The following is an 18,881-nucleotide window of genomic DNA, read 5'->3' as shown; positions in this document are numbered from 1 at the left end:
ATATATATTTTTTTGAGGGGATCCCCCACATTTTTTCACCTGGCTTCAACATGGTGGTCCACCCGTGTGTTCTGGTCAATTTTAAATAGATTTACATTATATGTGTTTGTATTTTGGTCATTAATAAAATTTGTATTTTTATATATAATCTATCTCCTCCTGCTTGCTTAGTCTTACATTAAAACAATAAAAGGCTTGAACTACTTCAGTTGTGTGTAATGAATCTAAAATATATGAAAGAGCCTAATGTTTAGCAGTACATTACAGAAAATAATGAACTTTATCACAATATGCAATTTTTTTTAGAAGGACCTGTATAATTGGAAGAGTAACAATATTAATTTAATACTCACAAACCAGGGTTACCAATTAGGCAACCACTGTCAAAGCAGGTGGGGAGATTGTCCTGACCCCACTCAGGATTAAAAAGTCGCTCTCTGGAGTAGAAGGAAGGGTACAACCCTCCACCAAGGGTGGAGTTGATGTAGATAATAGGATAACAGAGGCGCCAACAGGATAAAAACACTGAAAGAACTTAAAAACCCACCTTGGACTTATCTCCTCCAAGTAGAACATATGACTGTGGATTTTCAGTCAAAATAATTTTATTGGCTACTCCAAATAAAGTGCAACGCGTTTCACAGGATACAAACCCGCTTCATCAGGCATTAACAGATAGGAGTAAACAGCATCTGCCAGTATCATCAACGCTGAGCGCCTCTGAGGCCACATACACACATCAGACCATAGTCTTTTGAAAATGAAAGATCACAGACCAATCTTACCACCCTTCATGTAGTATGAGAGCCATACCTTCACAGTCTTTTCTATGGAGCTGCACTCCCCATCAGACAGAAATCTTTGCAAGATGCTGCACACACAGATGCTGTACAGACACAAAAGATCAGTATCTGCAAAAGATCTGTTCCTGCCAAAAATCCATTCCTGCAAATTGCAATGATAGTCTATGAGATCTGCAGATCATCATACACACATGATTTAACTGACATTCATCTGCAGATCAGATCCACCAGGATGGATTTTCAGATCTGCAGATGATTGCTTGATCTGCAGATGAATGTCAGTTAAATCATGTGTGTATGATGATCTGCAGATCTCATAGACTATCATTGCAATTTGCAGGAATGGATTTTTGGCAGGAACAGATTTTGCAGATACTGATCTTTTGTGTCTGTACAGCATCTGTGTGTGCAGCATCTTGCAAAGATTTTTTTCTGATGTGGAGTTCAGCTCCATAGAAAACTGTGTAGAGTATGGCTCTCATACTACATGAAGGGTGGTAAGATTGGTCTGTGATCTTTCATTTTCAAAAGACCATAGTCTGATGTGTGTATGAGCCTTGAGAAGGGCTCAGAATTGATGATACTGACAGATGCTGTTTACCCCTATCTGTTATTGCCTGATGAAGCGGGTTTGTACCCCACGAAACGTTGCACTATTTGGAGTATCCAATAAAATTATTTTGACTGAAAATCCAGTCGTATGTTCAGCTTGGAGGAGGTAAGTCCACCACTACCTCCTCTATTACCAAGATGCCTTTTTAAGTTTTTAGTGTTTTTTATCCTGTTGGTGCCTCTGTTATCCTATTATCTATATGGTGCACACTTCCCGTACTAGAGGTTTTGCTTGAACTGGTGATGCGGCTGCACATGGATATTCTGAGCAGGTGCATCATCAGGTCGGGACAGACATCTGATGCCAGCAGCGCGCACCACAGCGGGAAGAAGGAAGCTTTGCACTAGTGCAGCCAAGCAGCACAGGACCGTGGATCGGGTATGTTCACAACCTGGCCAGCGGAACTGTTTTTCGCTGTCACTGGCGTTTGGTAGTCTTCATAAGCAGGGGTGCCTGAGGTGGGAGTGCATGCCTGACACTATATGGGAGTGCTCCGAAAAATCGAGCTACATCTGCATATGCCTAAAGGTGCCCATGGGGACACATCTGCTAACGATACTGAGGATGCAGGCTACCTTATACTGGGGACACAGCTGCTACCTACACTGAGGAGAGGGGCTACCTAATACTTGAGGCACATCTGGCTGCCTATTTTGGAGGGGTGGACCTACTGTACCTAACACAGGGGGCACATCTGGCTACCTATACTGGGGAGGAAAAGGGGGTGTGCGCTGTTAAAACAGCGCAGGAGATTTGGGCGCAGCTGGCGCCACCATAATAGGAACTATGGCTATAGCGGCGCTCAGTGAGTAATTTGGGTGCTGTCAAAAGACAGAACTCAAATTACTTTTAAAACACTAATACGGCCGCCAGCAATAGCTGGAAGCTGGATTACATAATTCCCAAACATCCATGGCGACCTGGAGGGGGAATAGCAATTAGCGCCGTTGGGACTTGTGTAGGAGCAGGGTAAGCGGTATATCGGCTTTATCCTGCGCCCAAATCTTCCGGTGGCTATTTCATAAGTATGCAGGGGGACCTTAGTACTGAGGATATGTCTATTACGTATACTGGGGTCGTCACAATTTGGGGGGGGAGGGGTTGCTCTGGTGACAGAGATCCTTGTCCCAGCCAGCCCTGATGCCCAACACCAGTACATTGCAGAATTACAACGTTGTAAAGGTTTCTAAAGAATGATGAAGAAAGTTTTGTTTCAAAACAATGCTGTCACTGCCTGTTAGCTGCTCACAAAGACTTGCCTAGCACCAGAGAGTTCTCAATATAGGCAGAGGCATGGCATCCACCCTATTCATGCAGCAGTCGTTTCTAGATGTGCAATGGAGCCATTTTATAGTACTGTGTAACCATGCTGTGTGTCAACTGCTGACACAAGTGTGATTACAAACACTGCATCTAATTAGTTGGTAGAATGGGAGGCTGCACAGTTCAGCCATCCTTGTGAAAGAAGCCTACTTAGATGAACAGATGAGTTTGGCCATAATTCATATATTAGTAATATAATTGAACATTTCAGAATGATGCCCTCCTCTAATTATTATGTTCATACAGCTGGTCAGTCCTCACCTTCAGGAACTGTGGATGTTTCATTAACGAATGGTCAAACACAAAGTAGTAACTGAGGGTTCCAAACAGAAAATAGATAACCAAGCCACTCAGATTGGTGATAACGAACAGGCCAATAAGCTGACGGATCAACTCATCTTCAGGCCAGGACACGGGGTACACATAGGGGGTAAAGAAGTAATAGTCTGCAGCATTTAGCACTAGATCCATGGTGGTACCTAGAACATAAAAAAATAAAATAATAATCGAGATACCATCCAAAGTAATTTATAGCAACATATCTAGGGTTATGGTGACATCCAACTACAAAAAATAGATTTTCTGTAAATATCTGAGTATTTCCAGCAATATAAGAACATTTCAGCTGTCTGTGGTTTTTATCTTTGGTAAATCAATCCCAGTATCTGTGAATACTGTTCTAACCAATATCGAAAAACAAAAATCTACTTTACCTGCATTCTAAGTAGAATTGGTGATTATTTACTTTAATGAATATTGCAGAGGCTTTTTCAATTCTCCAATGTTAAAATGCGTCCCTTAAAGAGGAATAGCTCCAAAACGTCACCCAGTGCCATTACTTTTCCATGTGTGCATGGTTTTATCCTCTGCAAGTCTACCTCTACTTTTCACATTAATCCCCTTGCCGTTCCAATTGTGTCAGCAAGGGGGCGGCGCAGCACTTTTTAAAAAAATTTTTTTCTTCTTTTTAAATCATGTAGCGAGCCCAGGGCTCGCTACATGATAGCCGCTGACAAGCGGCATCCCCCTACCTAAACCGATCGCCGCCGGCGCTCTCTGAAAGCAGGAAATCCCGTTCAGAACGGGATGACGTCACCGACGTCATAGGGAATACCGATCCACCCCTTAGCGCTGCCTGGCAATGATTGGCCAGGCTGCGCGGCAAATCGGTGGCGATCGAAATATGCACGCAGCTAGCAAAGTGCTAGCTGCGTGCAATAAAAAAAATTTGAGAAAATCAGCCCAGCGGGGCCTGAGAAATCCTCCTGCGCAGGTTACCCCCAGCTGAGCTTGGGATAACCGGCAAGGAGGTTAACTATACTTTTACCCATCAAACTTTATAAATAAAACAGAAAAGTTGTTTTGTTTACTGACATATGAAAATATGTAGATTTATATTTCAGTATTAATCACTAATGGTCCACAGTACCTCCAGCTTACCTGGTGTCAGTGTCCCAGGCCAGAGCTCTAGCACCCATAAGTGTCAATGGATGGGGCCTGCACTCTGAAGCAATGTTACTCTCTCCAGCACTGGTGAGACAATAGGGGGGTAGGCTATAAAACTGGGAAGGCGCTGATTGGATGGTCAACTATCTCCAGTCGTCCTTAAACATGCCTGTTACCCAACTCGCAGTAATAAGGTGGGCGTGATAAAGGGGGTAAACTGTTGAAGAGAATAAAGAAAAGCTTGCTAAGGACGGAGCTTGTTGTGGAGTGAGGGTGAGGCAAGTTACTAGTGAGCTAAGTGGCAGTGTTCCCCATCCCTGACCTCAAGGCCCACCAACAGTGCATGTTTTGCGGAAATCCACAGGGGTAGTTAATCAGCTCTGCTGAGACACTAATTACCTCATCTGTGAATGTGTGTGGTTTTCTGCAAAACATGTACTATTGGTGGGGCTTGAGGGCAGGGTTGGGGAATGCTAAGCTTAGGGACCTAGTGACTTCACAGCATGGGATTTAGCTTGCTCTAGCAAGAATAGGCCAGATCCTAGTGGGCTAAGGGACTTGGTCCTTTAAAGGTATGTGATTTGGCTTATTCTTGCAAGAATGGGTTAGATATTAGAAGGATCGTGGTAGTTTCTAGGCTATAGAGCTCTTAGGGCAAGTGTCCCGATTTCGCGAACGCCATTGCGGCAAGAGCATGTTAAGGCGCCCAAACTATGATCTGGAAAGCCCCATTAATTCATTAGCCTGGCTTTTAGAAACACAGTGCTCTTCCATCTCACCACCCCTGCCCTGGGAGATGTTTGTTTGTGTTTGTGTTGTACTTACTGAGAGAAGCCATTCACCCTAAAACCAGACCATCCACACAGGAAAAAGTTTATCTATAAGGGGGGCAATAAAGATTCTCCAGGAATTCCTCCCATCCTAGTTTTAAAGATAAGGAGAGGAACAGATCCCCTCATAAACTCATTAGGACCCATTCACATTCCTGCCTGTCCTGAGAATACCCAGAGACATGTCCCAGGCTTAATGAGCTTTTGATATCTCACTTCATAGTAGTCCATAATTCGATGGATATTGCGGAACCGTTTGGGCCCAGCGGTCCACAACTCACAGTGCGCCATGCGACCCGCGCAGCACACCTTCTGAGGCGTTAATCGATCTCCTAGTCATCTCACAGCCTGAGGTATTGAATTACATAGGCAGGGAAGGTGGCACTCCAAGCGAGTTTGGTATCGATTGGTTCAGCGCATGATGACGGAATGTAAAATGTTGGGTTTTATATGATATGTCAGATATCCGCTGAGTTATGGCATACTTGGAGAAACTGCCAATTCTGTCCCTCAGACAATAGGGGCGGACTTCAGCAGCCTGAGGTCAGATTGTTAAGGGTGGAGCAACCTCTCGTTACCATCCACACCCTCTGGCAGAGAAAGGGTTAAAACCGACTGACACTCAGCCTGGAGAGAGAGACCCCAGCCATCCTGTGCCATCTCGGATTTGGGCTGGATGATAAAAGGATTAATACCTATTCCACAGAACTTTCCAGAATTGGACTACATATCTCTGTGGGACTTATCGCAAAGGACATGGTAACTTGACAAACTGCTCAGACTGTAATCAGCTATTATTTTCATATTGAACCCTTATTATTTCTGTATCCATTTGTTTCTATTGCTATATTTTGTTCTGCATTATTTCTTTAAATAAACAATTTAAAAATCGTTCTAAGTGCTGTTCTGAAACAAATCTCCGCCAAAAGAATTTACATCTTTTAAAGAGAGACATGTTACCATAACTGTTTTGATATTAAATATTGTTAGTTTTGCTATCTCTAGAAAGGTTGTCAAATTAACCCTTTTTCCTACAGGATTTAGCTAGAGTTAGAATTAGCGCATTCGCACGCTTTTATTGCGTATTGGTGGTAGCGACCTGGCCTCTATATGAGAGAACAGATTGTATCGATTGTATATACAATCGAAATTGGACTGTGGGTGGACTCACCAACCAATCCAAAAGGTTACTTTGCCTGCAGTTCTGACTGTCTTCAGGATTCCCTCAGGGTCTGAGGCTTTATGGTAAACTGCAGCAAAGGGAACAGGAATTGGTGGGTGACTGCGCATACGTCACATCAAGGGTCTATAAACTGCGTCAACCTCCTCCCATAAATTCTGGCACACTATTGCGATGCAGTAGCCAGTGGTGGCCCCTAGTATAGCTCCCTCCAGTAATAAATACCAAGATGCAGCCCTCCCCCGCATAAGCAGCCATAGGCGCTCCCAATATTAGGTAGTTGGATGCAACCTCCCCCCAAGTATAGGTGGTCACAAGAGCCCACAGAATTAGGTAGCCACAGACCCTCATTTACATAGTCAGAGAGCCCTCCTTTAGGTAGCCAGATAGCCCCCCCCCCTGTTTAGGTAGCCAGAGTGCCCCCAGTTTAGGCAGCAAGAGAGTGTGGGAAGCAACAGAAACAGGTGGTGCGGTTACCATGCAACGATATGCCAGGACCAGGAATATGTGGAAGGTGTGCAAGGTGAGTAATTGTAATGCCCCTGCGCCCCAGGCACTGCTCTGCCCACCCATAGACACAGGCAAGAGAAGGATCAAAGTTTCTTCAGGGCACAGGATTTAGCTTGATTGGTTTGAATAGGCTATATGCTAGTAGGCTAAGGGACCTAGCCCCTTCATGCCATGGGATTGGGCTTGTTCTTGCAAGAATTGGCTAGATCCTACTGGGCTAAGGGACCCGGTCCCTTTACGCCACAGGATGCAGCTTGTTCTTGCAAGAATAAGCTAGATCCTAGTTGGTAGGAGGACCATATAGTCCCTTCAGGGCACAGGATTTAGCTTGCTTCTTTTAATTAGCTAGATCCTAATTGGCTAAGGGACCAGCTCCCTTCACACCACATTATTTAGCATGTTCTTGCAACAATAGGCTAGATCCTAGGGGGCTACGGCCTAGGTTCCTAACATCTGGTACGCATACCCCAGGGGGTACTTCTGATGGTTCCTGGGGTACTCAGGCTTGTTATACTTAACCAAGAGTAACACATTTAGAATTTTAGAAAATGATAAATCCTATAAAAAAAACACCAAATTAGTATTTTAGCTAACTAAAGCAATAGTAAATGCTTGGAAATTGTTTAGAACCAATTATCCTGTACTGCAATTAAATATATATTTGTGAAGGGGTATGTTTACTATGTGAAGGGATAATGTTTACTATGCTAGGGGATACTTGGCGAGTACAGGGTTTTAACCATTTCAGCCACCCGGACGCAATCCTCACATCCAGGTGGCTGCTCTGCTGCGGTGCCGCACTTCAGCGTGCTCCCACTGGTGCACCCCCGTGCTGTCCCCCGGTAGCCCTGGGATCACTGAACGGGAACATGGTTCCCATTCACCGATCCGTGTCCCCATCAGAAAAACCGATGCTCTCTTACAAGAGGCTTTAGTCTTTCTGCAAAAAAAAGTTCCCCCGTCCTCCTTGTGCTTCCTTGTTAGCGAGAAGCACAAGGAGAAAAAAAAAAACTCAAGGTGGTTATCTTGTGGCCAAATAGTAAAACTACATCTACATACATTTTACATACCATTTTACACATATTATAACATTAAAAATTAACAGTTTATTTCTCAACACCAAAAAATTACCCAAATAAAATTAATGAAAAAAAATTATTAAAAAAAAAAACCAAAAAGTTACCTAAGGGTCTGAAGTTTTTAAATATGCATGTGAAGGGGGTATACTACAAACAATTTTTAAATTATAAGCTTGTAAATAGTGATGGGCGCAAATCTGAAAAAATGCACCTTTATTTCCAAATAAAATATTGGCGCCATACATTGTGATAGGGACAAAATTTAAATGGTGTAATAATCGAGACAAATGGGCAAATAAAATACATAGGTTTTAATTATAGTAGCATGTATTATTTTAAAGCTATAATGGCCGAAAACTGAGAAATAAATGTTTTTTTTTTCTATTTTTTTCTTAATATTCCTGTTAAAATGCATTTATAAAAAGATAATTATTAGCAAAATGTACCACACAAATAAAGCCTAATTAGTAGCAGAAAAAAACAAGATATAGATCAATAAATTGTGATAAGTAGTGATAAAGTTATTAGCGAATGAATGGGAGGTGAAAATTGCTCTGATGCATAAGATGAAAAATCCCAGCGGACTGAAATGGTTAAAAGGGGTACATAATAAAATGTTGAGAAATGCTGGGCTAAGGGACCTGGTTCTTTCACACCACAGGATTTGGCTTGTTCTTTCAAGAATAGGCTAAATCATAGTGGGATAAGGGACCTGGTCTCTGCATGCTAGAGGGGTTATCTTGTTCTTGCAAGAATAAGCTAGATCCTAGTTAGTAGGACCATATAGTCCTCTCAGGGGACAGGATTTAACTTGCTTTGAATGAATAGGCCAGATCCTAGTGGCTATGGTACCTGGACCACTCAGGGCACGGATGGTGTGACGAACATTACGGAAAGTCGTACGCAATCGCCAACGATTTTCGTATGGTCGTGCACAATTCCTGTCAGTCCTGTGTAAATGTACAATAGATGTCTTTTTCCCTTTCTTCTTACTGAGAGCAACAGCCCCTCACCCACATCCTGTGTCAGGTCAGCAAAGAGTTTCATGCCTGGCTGACCCCCTGCCGAGGGCCATTTCCTGCTTCAGCCTCTCCCAAACGAAAGCCAGTTTGAACCAGTAAGATAAGAAGTTCCCTCCAAACTCAGAGGCTCAAACAAAGGAATCCTTAAAGGACTTCCGAGGCCAAAATTAATAAAATCACACTATACCTTTTTTTTGCAGAATCCACGGAGGACGTCCTGCCCGTCCTCCGCTCTGTTCCGCCATCAATGCACGTCTTATTGTTCCCCTATGGCTCGGCCCGACCCCACCGAACGGGTCGCATGGATGCCACTTCTAATATGGCCGCCGCCTTGCTCCGCGGCTGCGCAGTACGCTTTGTCGCTAGCGCGACTGCGCAGCCTATTGCCCGCCTCCCGCCGCGTACTAGGTCCCGGCATGCTCCCCAAGCGTACGTCGGGCGGGCGCACACAGGCTGCGCAGTCGCGCTAGCGACAAAGCGTACTGCGCAGCCGCGGAGCAAGGCGGCGGCCATATTAGAGGTGGCATCCATGCGACCCGTTCGGTGGGGTCGGGCCGAGCCGTAGGGGAACAATAAGACGTGCATTGATGGCGGAACAGAGCGGAGGACGGGCAGGACGTCCTCCGTGGATTCTGCAAAAAAAAAAAAAAAGGTATAGTGTGATTTTATTAATTTTGGCCTCGGAAGTCCTTTAATGTATTAATAATTCAAAATAGGTTTGGCACAGCAAGACAAAAAATTACATTCCCTGATACCTAGGAAACAGTTCTGTCATTCACCTGAATTATAATTTTCTAGCTATCAGGAATCAATAGAGAAACCACTTTATCTGGCCTGTGTAGAGCGAATGCAATAGAATAGGCATGTATAGCCTCATTTGATACAGGGTCGCAAGCCGCTTATGAATATAGTCTCGGATTTGCGATGCGCCAATCTGGGGCGGAGTTGCACAGATTATTAATAATCGGTACATTTCTTGCTCTGAGTCTGGGGGGCGGCAACCTGCTGATTAGGAGGTAAACCCGCCTTAAACACACCTACTTTCCAGGTAGTGACAGCCCCAAGACTCAGGTCCTATAAAAGTGGGGCGGGACCAAACCTGCCCAGTTCTCCAAATTCCATCGACCAGGAACGTTCATGCAGGCGCTTAAGGAGAGCCAGCGCCTGCAGTGCTCAAGGACTCTAAACCTAAATGCCTACTTTTAAAGTGGACTATTTTTCTTCATTCTTCAAATGGACGGCTCAGCTAACTAAGTAAGAATTTTCTGATTTTATTCCTTTTTATTTTTAAACTCTGTGTGTATATGTTAATTGGTGTATATAACTGTATGTAATGCATTTTTGTTATTAAACGTTTTAAAAATCGTTTAGCGGTTATGACCTGTTGCTGAACATACACAATCGTACCTTTCTCCTAAACTCGCTACCCTGTGTTTAATAGAAGTATACATTTATAACCCGTGTGCGAGAACCCGGCCCAGATATAACGATCTGACCCAGGTTCCTGCATACTGCTAAGGGTTAATAGAGCGTTCTCCAAGTGCTAGTATAACTACAGTAGCGGACTGTGTAACTCGCTTGGTGGCAGATCTTTGAATTGTATGTGTGAGGTGAATCCGTTGGCATCCGAACGCTCCCTTCGCGAGTCAGTTCATCAAATTGCGAACGCGGGTTACCCTTCGTGATGAACAAATGACCGTGGGAGAGGATTTCTGACGCTGATCGATTTATCCCATCCGCAGACCGGCCTTGCGGTCTGTGACAGATGGGACTTAGCTTGCTTGGTATGAATAAGCTAGATCCTGCTGAATTTTGACAATAACATACTTGCTGGAGGTTTGGCAGAGAATTACACTGTATCTAGGCACTTTTGTCCATTTAGATCAGGTGGGATTCATGCCTGGATGGAAGGCCAGGGACAACTACAGTATATTAGTGAGATGAATTATTTTCATTGGGCAAAGTTGAAACAACTCTCCCTGCTGGCTCTCTCCACAGATGCAAAGAAGGCGTTTGACAGAGTTAAAGTGAACCGAGCATAATTTTTAGCACCCAGGGCATCTCAATCGCACATTAAAAATAAATACCAACAGTGTGTCTCTAACGTTTGCGGAATTATGAAATGATAGAAGACCGAGAGCCCAATATAGTGTAGTATGTATTAGTAGGGGATGGAGATTAAATGACATGTAAGTAATATACTCACAAACCAGGGTTGCCTCTGAAGCAACCACTGTAAAGGCAGGTGGGGAGAACAAGCCTGTCCCCACTCAGGAGTAAAACGTCGCTCTCTGCGGATAGAAGAAATTGTAGGGTGGGTCACCCTTCCACCAAGGGTGGACTTCTGAATGCATACAGGTGTACAGAGGCGCCGGAAGTATAAAAATAGCTAAAAAGTTTAAAATGTTTTGGTTGCGGTGGTGGACCAGCTAACCATAAACGGACAACAAGGCTGTTGATTTTCAAAAATATACACAATTTATTCGATTGCTCCCAATAAACAGTCGCAACGCGTTTCACGGGCAAAAACCCGCTTCTTCAGGCAATAAAGGACAGGAGCAACAACACTGAAAATGACAGAGATACATAGCAGGCATCAGCATACTGTGTGTGGTACAATTGTATAGGTACATTAAATTGTATGCATACATAATCTTTATGGTATAAGTGATGCTAACACAAATATGCTATCGCTGAAGTGTCTTATATTACACCTAGTTTATATTATATATAAATATAATATAGAATATATTTGTGGGCTTGTGCTGCCTTTGTGGGGAGTTATATTGTTCCATTTTCACTTCACCTCGCTATTCATTCATAGTCACTCCACCATGGAACAATATAACTCCCCACAAAGGCAGCACAAGCCCACAAATATATTCTCCCTGTGGGAATAATGCACAGTTAGAAATACAAATACAACTATTTAGGCATACATTTTGAACACATACCCCGCAACTAAGCAATTATCAACACAAAACTAGGTGTAATATAAGACACTTCAGCAATAGCATATTTGTGTTAGCATCACTTATACCATAAAGATTATGTATGCATACAATTTAATGTACCTATACAATTGTACCACACACAGTATGCTGATGCCTGCTATGTATCTCTGTCATTTTCAGTGTTGTTGCTCCTGTCCTTTATTGCCTGAAGAAGCGGGTTTTTGCCCGTGAAACACGTTGCGACTGTTTATTTGGAGCAATCGAATAAATTGTGTATATTTATTTTTGAAAATCAACAGCCTTGTTGTCCGTTTATGGTTAGCTGGTCCACTACCGCAACCAAAACATTTTAAACTTTTTAGCTACTTTTATACTTCCGGCGCCTCTGTACACCTGTATGCGTTTGCGGAATTATCTCCGTGGTCAGCGCACACCGGCGGAAGTCCTCCACAAGCGTATAAAACGGCAGAACCCAGCTTGGTGCAATGCACTGGTAGAGGGAAATTCCCACCGGCAGATGGAGCTGTGGAGTGCAGAGGAACAATCCCTCTGCACTGCCACAGATGTCAGATGGTAATTGTAGGAATAGCAACAATGCAGGGCAAGATAGCCCTCAGATAGAGAGAGAGAGAGAGAGAGAGAGAGAGAGAGAGAGAGAGAGAGAGAGCACAGCGACAGAATGTATGTGTGTCCACCAATCTAGTCGCCCCCCCGGCGACTGTGAACAGACAACAACGGAAATCAAGTGGGAACGCAATCGCAAGAGTGGCGATTGCCAACAGTGACACAAGACCGAATAAAGACAGAGCACAAGTGTAGCAAGAAAGTCACAGCAATAACAATGATCAGAACGCCAAGGAAAATAAACGCACTCGCTAAGCGTGGTCGCCGCGTGAAAAGCGCAACAGCGACAAAGCACGCTAATGGCGCGGTCTCCGCACGAAAAGCGCGACAGAGACAAAGCCCGCCAACCCTAACTAACCAATGTAACACGAAAAACGAATAGAGAACGCGAATGCTTGCTAAACGGTTACCTCACCGAGCCTACAGCAAGCGTTCGTTCCAGACAAGACAGAAGGAGCAGCCAGTAGCAACCGCAGCTCAGGCCTACACTCCCAGACTGAGTACAGAAGGAACCACCGCCACTACCACTAGGGCGAGTGCGATCCAAACAGACAGAACGATTTCCTGTCGACCGCCTCTGGTGACAAGACAATCGCAACAAAAGCGCAACAGAGACAATACAACCTGACTACGCTAGAAGGAATGCTTAGTGCACTCCCAAGGAATTACTCTAAGATAATCTTGGCAAACAATTAGCAAAGGCTGAGACTCCAGGTAAGTTAGCAGGAACAAACCATCATGACCAGCAAGGAATTCTGGGAAGAAATGGCATTTATACTGCAAGCCATCAAAGGAAGCAGCTAAGCAATTTGCATGACAAATTCCTCACCAGAGCAGGAGCTCAGCAAGTTGCAAAGTGAAGACAGGTCTCCTTTCCAGGGACCTGTAGAACTCAGACCTACAAGATGATCAAAAAGCTGTCTGCCTGTGCAGACAGCAGAGCAGATCATTACAGTCTCATTACTAAAAAAAAATGCTTTACATTTAAAGTTTAGTACAGGTCTTATTAGCCTACTTCAGCCGGACGGCCCGACCGCAGAGGTTTCAGGCAGCTAAGGACTTAAGTAAATTTTATTGCACACTTTACCAAGAAGTAAACAATACCTTTTCATCAACAAAAAGGGGGCGGGTAATTAGGAAAACTTTTTCAAAAAGCTTATCCAGAGTGGTGTGAAGATAGCAACTGTGACTTCTGTAAATAAGGACAGCTAAAGGGGAGGAAGGTGGTGGCTATATCTTAAAGCTATATCTTACTCCACACCATCATGCACAGTGGTTTGATAACTATTAAAGAGCTGAAAAGACATGGCCGAAAACTTGAAAGACTGTGGCACAAATCTCAGTCCCCAGAAGACAAACATGCCTTAATCCTCCACTTGAAGAAGAATTACCAAAAAGTAATCACGGGAAAAAAATCATCCTTTCTATCACAAGAGATTACAAATGCAGTTAACAAACCAGCCCAACTGTTCCGCACAGTGGAAAAGCTCTGCAAACCGGCATGTCAAAAAATTAATATTGAGTCTTCAAAGGACCTCTGTGACCAATTTGCCCATTTCTTCACAGACAAAGTCTCCGCTATAAGGTCCGTCATCCAACTTACAGCATCTGAGCCTAATATAGCAGTGAAGACCATTAGCAGAGACAACGTAACACCTTGGTCAGACTTCAAAGAAATTGATGAAGAAGTCACATCAAGCATCCTCCTTCACCTCCGCCTAACTACCTGTGACCTGGATCCTGGCCCAACACAGTTCATGTTGAACTGCCCCGACCTGTTTGTACCGGTATTCATCAAAATGGTTAACTGTTCCTTACAATCAGTGGTGCTCAAATACCCCTTTTTAAAATTCGAGTTTGGTCGAATTCGAATAGTAAATTATTCGAGGTCAGTCGAATATTCGAGTCGAATAATTTTTACTATTCGATTCGACCTCGGACTTCAAGCTCACTATTCGAGTCGGTATTCGAGCTCATTATTCGAGCTGACTATTCGAATTGGCCTTAAATAGCTTCCAACACTTGTTTTGAGGGTGAATGATGCAAGAAACATCTTTTTTTCCAAGTAACAACAGCAAGTGATTATGTGGGGATGTTCCTTTAAAAAAAAAAGGTGAAAAGAGAAGTTGTGTCCAGAATTTTGTTCAGTACTGTATATACTTCTTCTTCTTCTTCTTCTTTATCTTCTATCTTCTTCTTCTTCTATATCTTCTTCTTCTATATCTTCTTCTTCTATATCTTCTTCTTCTATATCTTCTTCTTCTATATCTTCTTCATCTTCTTCATCATCATCTTCATCTTCTTCATCATCATCTTCTTCTTCATCTTCTTCTTCTTCATTTTCTTCTTCAATTTCTTCTTCAATTTCTTCTTCTTCATCTTCTTCTTCATCTTCTTCTTCATCTTCTTCTTCTTCTTCTTCATCTTCTTCTTCATCTTCTTCTATATCGTCTTCTTCTTCACTTATTTCTCTTTTCAATTTTTTTTTTAAAAGAAATGCAGCTATTTTTGAGCGTAACAAATAGCTAGTGGCGCACGCATGTTGGAAGCGCCATTGTATGTGCTCCCTGGCAGTGGAAACACACAGACAGCAGGAGGTAAATTCAGCAGCAGGAGGAGGAGGATGAGTGTGTGGCAGCAGGCTGTCAATGAGGCAGGCAGCGTGACATAATAGCCCTGGTACCTAGCGGTGATACCAGGGCTGTAAATAAACACAACAGGAGGTCCCAGACAGCGGTCGTGCAGCCCACATCGTGTCCAATACACAACTGGGACAACACAGTTTTCAACCCGGGCACCTCAGAAAAATTAAACCTTTTTTTTTTTTTTTTTTTTTTTTAATGGTTTGTTGGTTTTGTTTGTACAACCAATTACACAGATATATAGCTATTGTTTGACGTAATAGCTGGTGGCAGAGTGGCAGCAGAATGTAATTCTGTGTACCCTGGCAGTGGGAAACACAGACCGACAGCAGCAGTAGCAGGAGGAATGGAGGAGTAATGTGAGCAGCTATTGTTTGACGTAATAGCTGGTGGCAGTGTGGCAGCAGAAGGTAATTCTGTGTACCCTGGCAGTGGGAAACACAGACAGACAGCAGCAGCAGGAGGAATGGAGGAGTAGTGTGAGTGTGGCAGCAGGCAGGCAGCGTGACATAATAGCCCTGGTACCTAGCGGTGATACCAGGGCTGTAAATAAACACAACAGGAGGTCCCAGACAGCGGTCGTGCAGCCCACATCGTGTCCAATACACAACTGGGACAACACAGTTTTCAACCCGGGCACCTCAGAAAAATTAAACCTTTTTTTTTTTAATGGTTTGTTGGTTTTGTTTGTACAACCAATTACACAGATATATAGCTATTGTTTGACGTAATAGCTGGTGGCAGAGTGGCAGCAGAATGTAATTCTGTGTACCCTGGCAGTGGGAAACACAGACAGACAGCAGAAGGGCAGTACACAGCAGCCCACTGTAGGTGTAAAATGTGTGGCTGCAGACGACGTAATAGTCAAACTGAACCAGGCTGGCTTAGTGAGCAGGAGCCAGGAGGTGGTAAAGGGTGGTAAGGCACATTAACGATGGTTCTTAGCCAGTTCATGTCCCCCTCTCGCCGACAACAGGGGCCAGGAACTCGCCTTCCACCCACGCCTGGTTCATCTTGAGAAACGTCAGTCTGTCCACAGACTTGTGAGACAGACGTGAGCGTTTCTCGGTGACCACGCCACCAGCTGCACTGAAGCAGCGCTCGGACAGCACGCTGGAAGGGGGGCAGGACAGCACTTCCAGGGCGTACTGCGCCAGCTCGCTCCAGATCTCCAGGCGCTTGACCCAATACTCCATGGGATCAACAGGGGCATCGCTGTCAAGCCCGCTGTAGGACCCCATGTAGTCAGCCACCATGCGGGTCAGGCGCTGGCTGTGACCGGAGGAGGATGCTGCTGCATCATGCACCTCCTCTCTAGTCACTGCTGCCGGAGCCTCTACAGTCCTGTAGAGCTCGTGGCTGAGAGACAGCAGGTCTGTGGGGCGCTTGCTGCTGGATGCAGGCACCTGCTGCTGCCTCTGTGCTGGCTGCTGGACAGTGGGGGTGGAAGGCTGGGGGAAGGCTTCCTCCAAGCGCTCAACAAGGGCCTGCTGCAAGCTCCTTATTTGTTGCGCTGGGTCTCCTCCTGCAGGCGGCAGGAACTGGCTCAACTTCCCCTTGAGGCGTGGGTCCAACATCATGCTGATCCAGATGTCCTCCCTCTGCTTCATCTGGATCACCCTGGGGTCCTTGCGCAGGCACGCCAGCATGTGCGCTGCCATTGGGAAGAGGCGGGCCACGTGTGCTGGCACATCGACGGCAGTGCTGTCCTCCTCATCCTCCTCCTCTGCCGCCTCATCCTCTCTCCACCCCCGCACCAACTCAGCTGCGCTGTGCTGATCCCCCTCATCAGCAGCAAGGTCAGGGACCTCCACCAAGTCCTCCTCCTCCTCCCCCTCAGAGGTGGACTGTGCAGCTGCTTGCCGCTCCTGCTGGTCCAAGGCTGCCGCTCCCTGTTCCAGCAAAGCATCGAGGGCCTGCAGAAAGGGAGCCAGCACTAAGCACACCTGCTGCATGTGCCTCCAGTCATCATCGGGGACGATGGACGGGATGTTGCTGGTCTTGTCCCTTCTCCGAGCGGCGGAAACAGTGGCCAGGGCAAGGTACTGGTTGACAGCGTGCTTCTGTTCAACCAGACGCTCCAACATCGCCAGGGTGGAGTTCCTGCGAGTCGGAACGTCAAGGATCAGCCGATGGCGTGGCAGCTCCAGCTCCTTTTGCACGTCTTCCAGGCTCGCACAGGCTGCAGCCGAGCGCCGGAAGTGACGCACAACGTTCCTTGCCGTTTCCAGCAGTTCGCCCATCCCCTGGTAGGTGCGCAAGAACTTTTGCACCACCAGGTTCAGCACGTGGGCAAGACAGGGGATGTGGGTCAGGTTTACCCTGTCTATTGCGGCAACCAGATTGGCCCCATTGTCGGCCACCACCTCTCCGACTCTGAGGCCTCTGGGGGTCAGCCAAATCCTCTTCTGCTCCTGGAGTTTGGCCAACACATGGGTTGCCGTCAGCTTGGTCTTCCCAAGGCTGACCAAGTGCAGCAGCGCTTGGCAGTGGCGGGCCTTCATGTTGCTGCTGAGGCGGGGGGTTTGGCCAGGTGTGCCGGAGGATGGCAGAGGATCGGAGGAACCTGCTGCAGTTCCCCTGACCCTGCGGGGGGGCACCACCCACTGTGTTGCTGCTGCTGTGCCCACTGCTGCTCTCCCATCCTCACCCCCTTCCACCAAGCTGACCCAGTGGACAGTGAAAGACAGGTAGCGGCCTGTCCCAAAGCGGCTGCTCCAGGAGTCCATGGTGACGTGGACCCTTTCACCAACCGCGTGCTCCAGCCCTCGCTCCACATTGGCCATCACAAAGCGGTGCAGTGCAGGAATGGCCTTGCGGGCGAAGAAGTGTCTGCTGGGGAGCTGCCAGTCTGGGGCTGCGCAAGCAAGCAGCGCACGCATGTCGCTCCCCTCCTGCACAAGCGTGTACGGCAGGAGTTGGGAGCACATGGCCCGTGCCAGCAAGCCGTTCAGCTGCCGCACGCGACGGCTGCTGGGAGGCAGAGCCCTAACCACCCCCTGGAAGGACTCGCTCAAAAGGCTCTGGCGTGGCCTTTTGCTGGCACGGGAATCAGCAGACACAGCAGAGGAGGCCACTGAGGACTGGCTGCCAGAACAGGCCTCAGTGTCGGCGGCAGGAGTTGCAGAGGGGGGAGGAGCAGTGCGTTTCCGCACTCCTGCTGGTGCTGCTGGAGGAGCAGGAGGGCGGGTGGCTGCTGTTGCTGCTGCTGCTGAAGGCTGTGCAGTGATGGGTGTGGTGCCACTGCCAGCACCAGATGCCTTCAGCCTCTGGAACTCCTCATGCTGGTGGAAATGTTTCGCAGCAAGGTGGTTGATGAGCGAGCTAGTGCTGAACTTTAAGGGGTCTGCACCTCTGCTCAACTTCCGCTGACAGTGGTTGCAAGTGGCGTACTTGCTGTACACTGTGGGCATGGTGAAAAAACGCCAGATTGGTGACAAAAACGACCCCCTACGGCATGGAACCGCTGCTGCCTGTCTCCCTGTGGTGGTTGGGGGGGGGGGGCTTGGGTGCGGCTGGTGGTGGTACTGTCAGATGCTGCTGCTGCTGAGCCTGAGACACCAGCAGGCTGTGGGACCTGCCTACTGCTGCCAATGCTTGCAATGATGCGCCTCCTTGCAAGGCCCACAAGCGCATCCTCCTCCTCAGAGCTGCTGAGGACGACATCCCCTGGAGGTGGTGGCACCCAGTCTCTGTCTGTCACCGTGTCATCATCAGCCTCCCCATCCTGAAACATGTCCTGCTGGGATGATGACCCCCCAAACTCCTCTCCTGATGCATGGATGGGCTGCTTGACTGTCGTCACAGTCTTGCTGTCCAATCCCTCATCCCCCAAAGTGCCCATCAGCATCTCCT

At 46.3% G+C, this 18,881-nt stretch overlaps 1 protein-coding gene across 1 annotated transcript in view; it reads right to left on the bottom strand.

Annotated features, from left to right (window-relative positions):
- Positions 1–18,881, bottom strand: part of LOC137562978 (lathosterol oxidase-like) — a 78,192-nt gene that overhangs the window by 37,220 nt on the left and 22,091 nt on the right. The window contains exon 2 of the mRNA XM_068274856.1: positions 3,001–3,218. Within this exon, the coding sequence (XP_068130957.1) occupies positions 3,001–3,210 (210 nt within the window). The 5' untranslated portion in view covers positions 3,211–3,218. The remainder of the gene's footprint in view (positions 1–3,000; positions 3,219–18,881) is intronic.

Source organism: Hyperolius riggenbachi, chromosome 3 (genome assembly GCF_040937935.1).
Source record: "Hyperolius riggenbachi isolate aHypRig1 chromosome 3, aHypRig1.pri, whole genome shotgun sequence".
Classification (NCBI taxonomy): domain Eukaryota; kingdom Metazoa; phylum Chordata; class Amphibia; order Anura; family Hyperoliidae; genus Hyperolius; species Hyperolius riggenbachi.
This window is presented reverse-complemented; position numbering and strand designations above follow the sequence as displayed.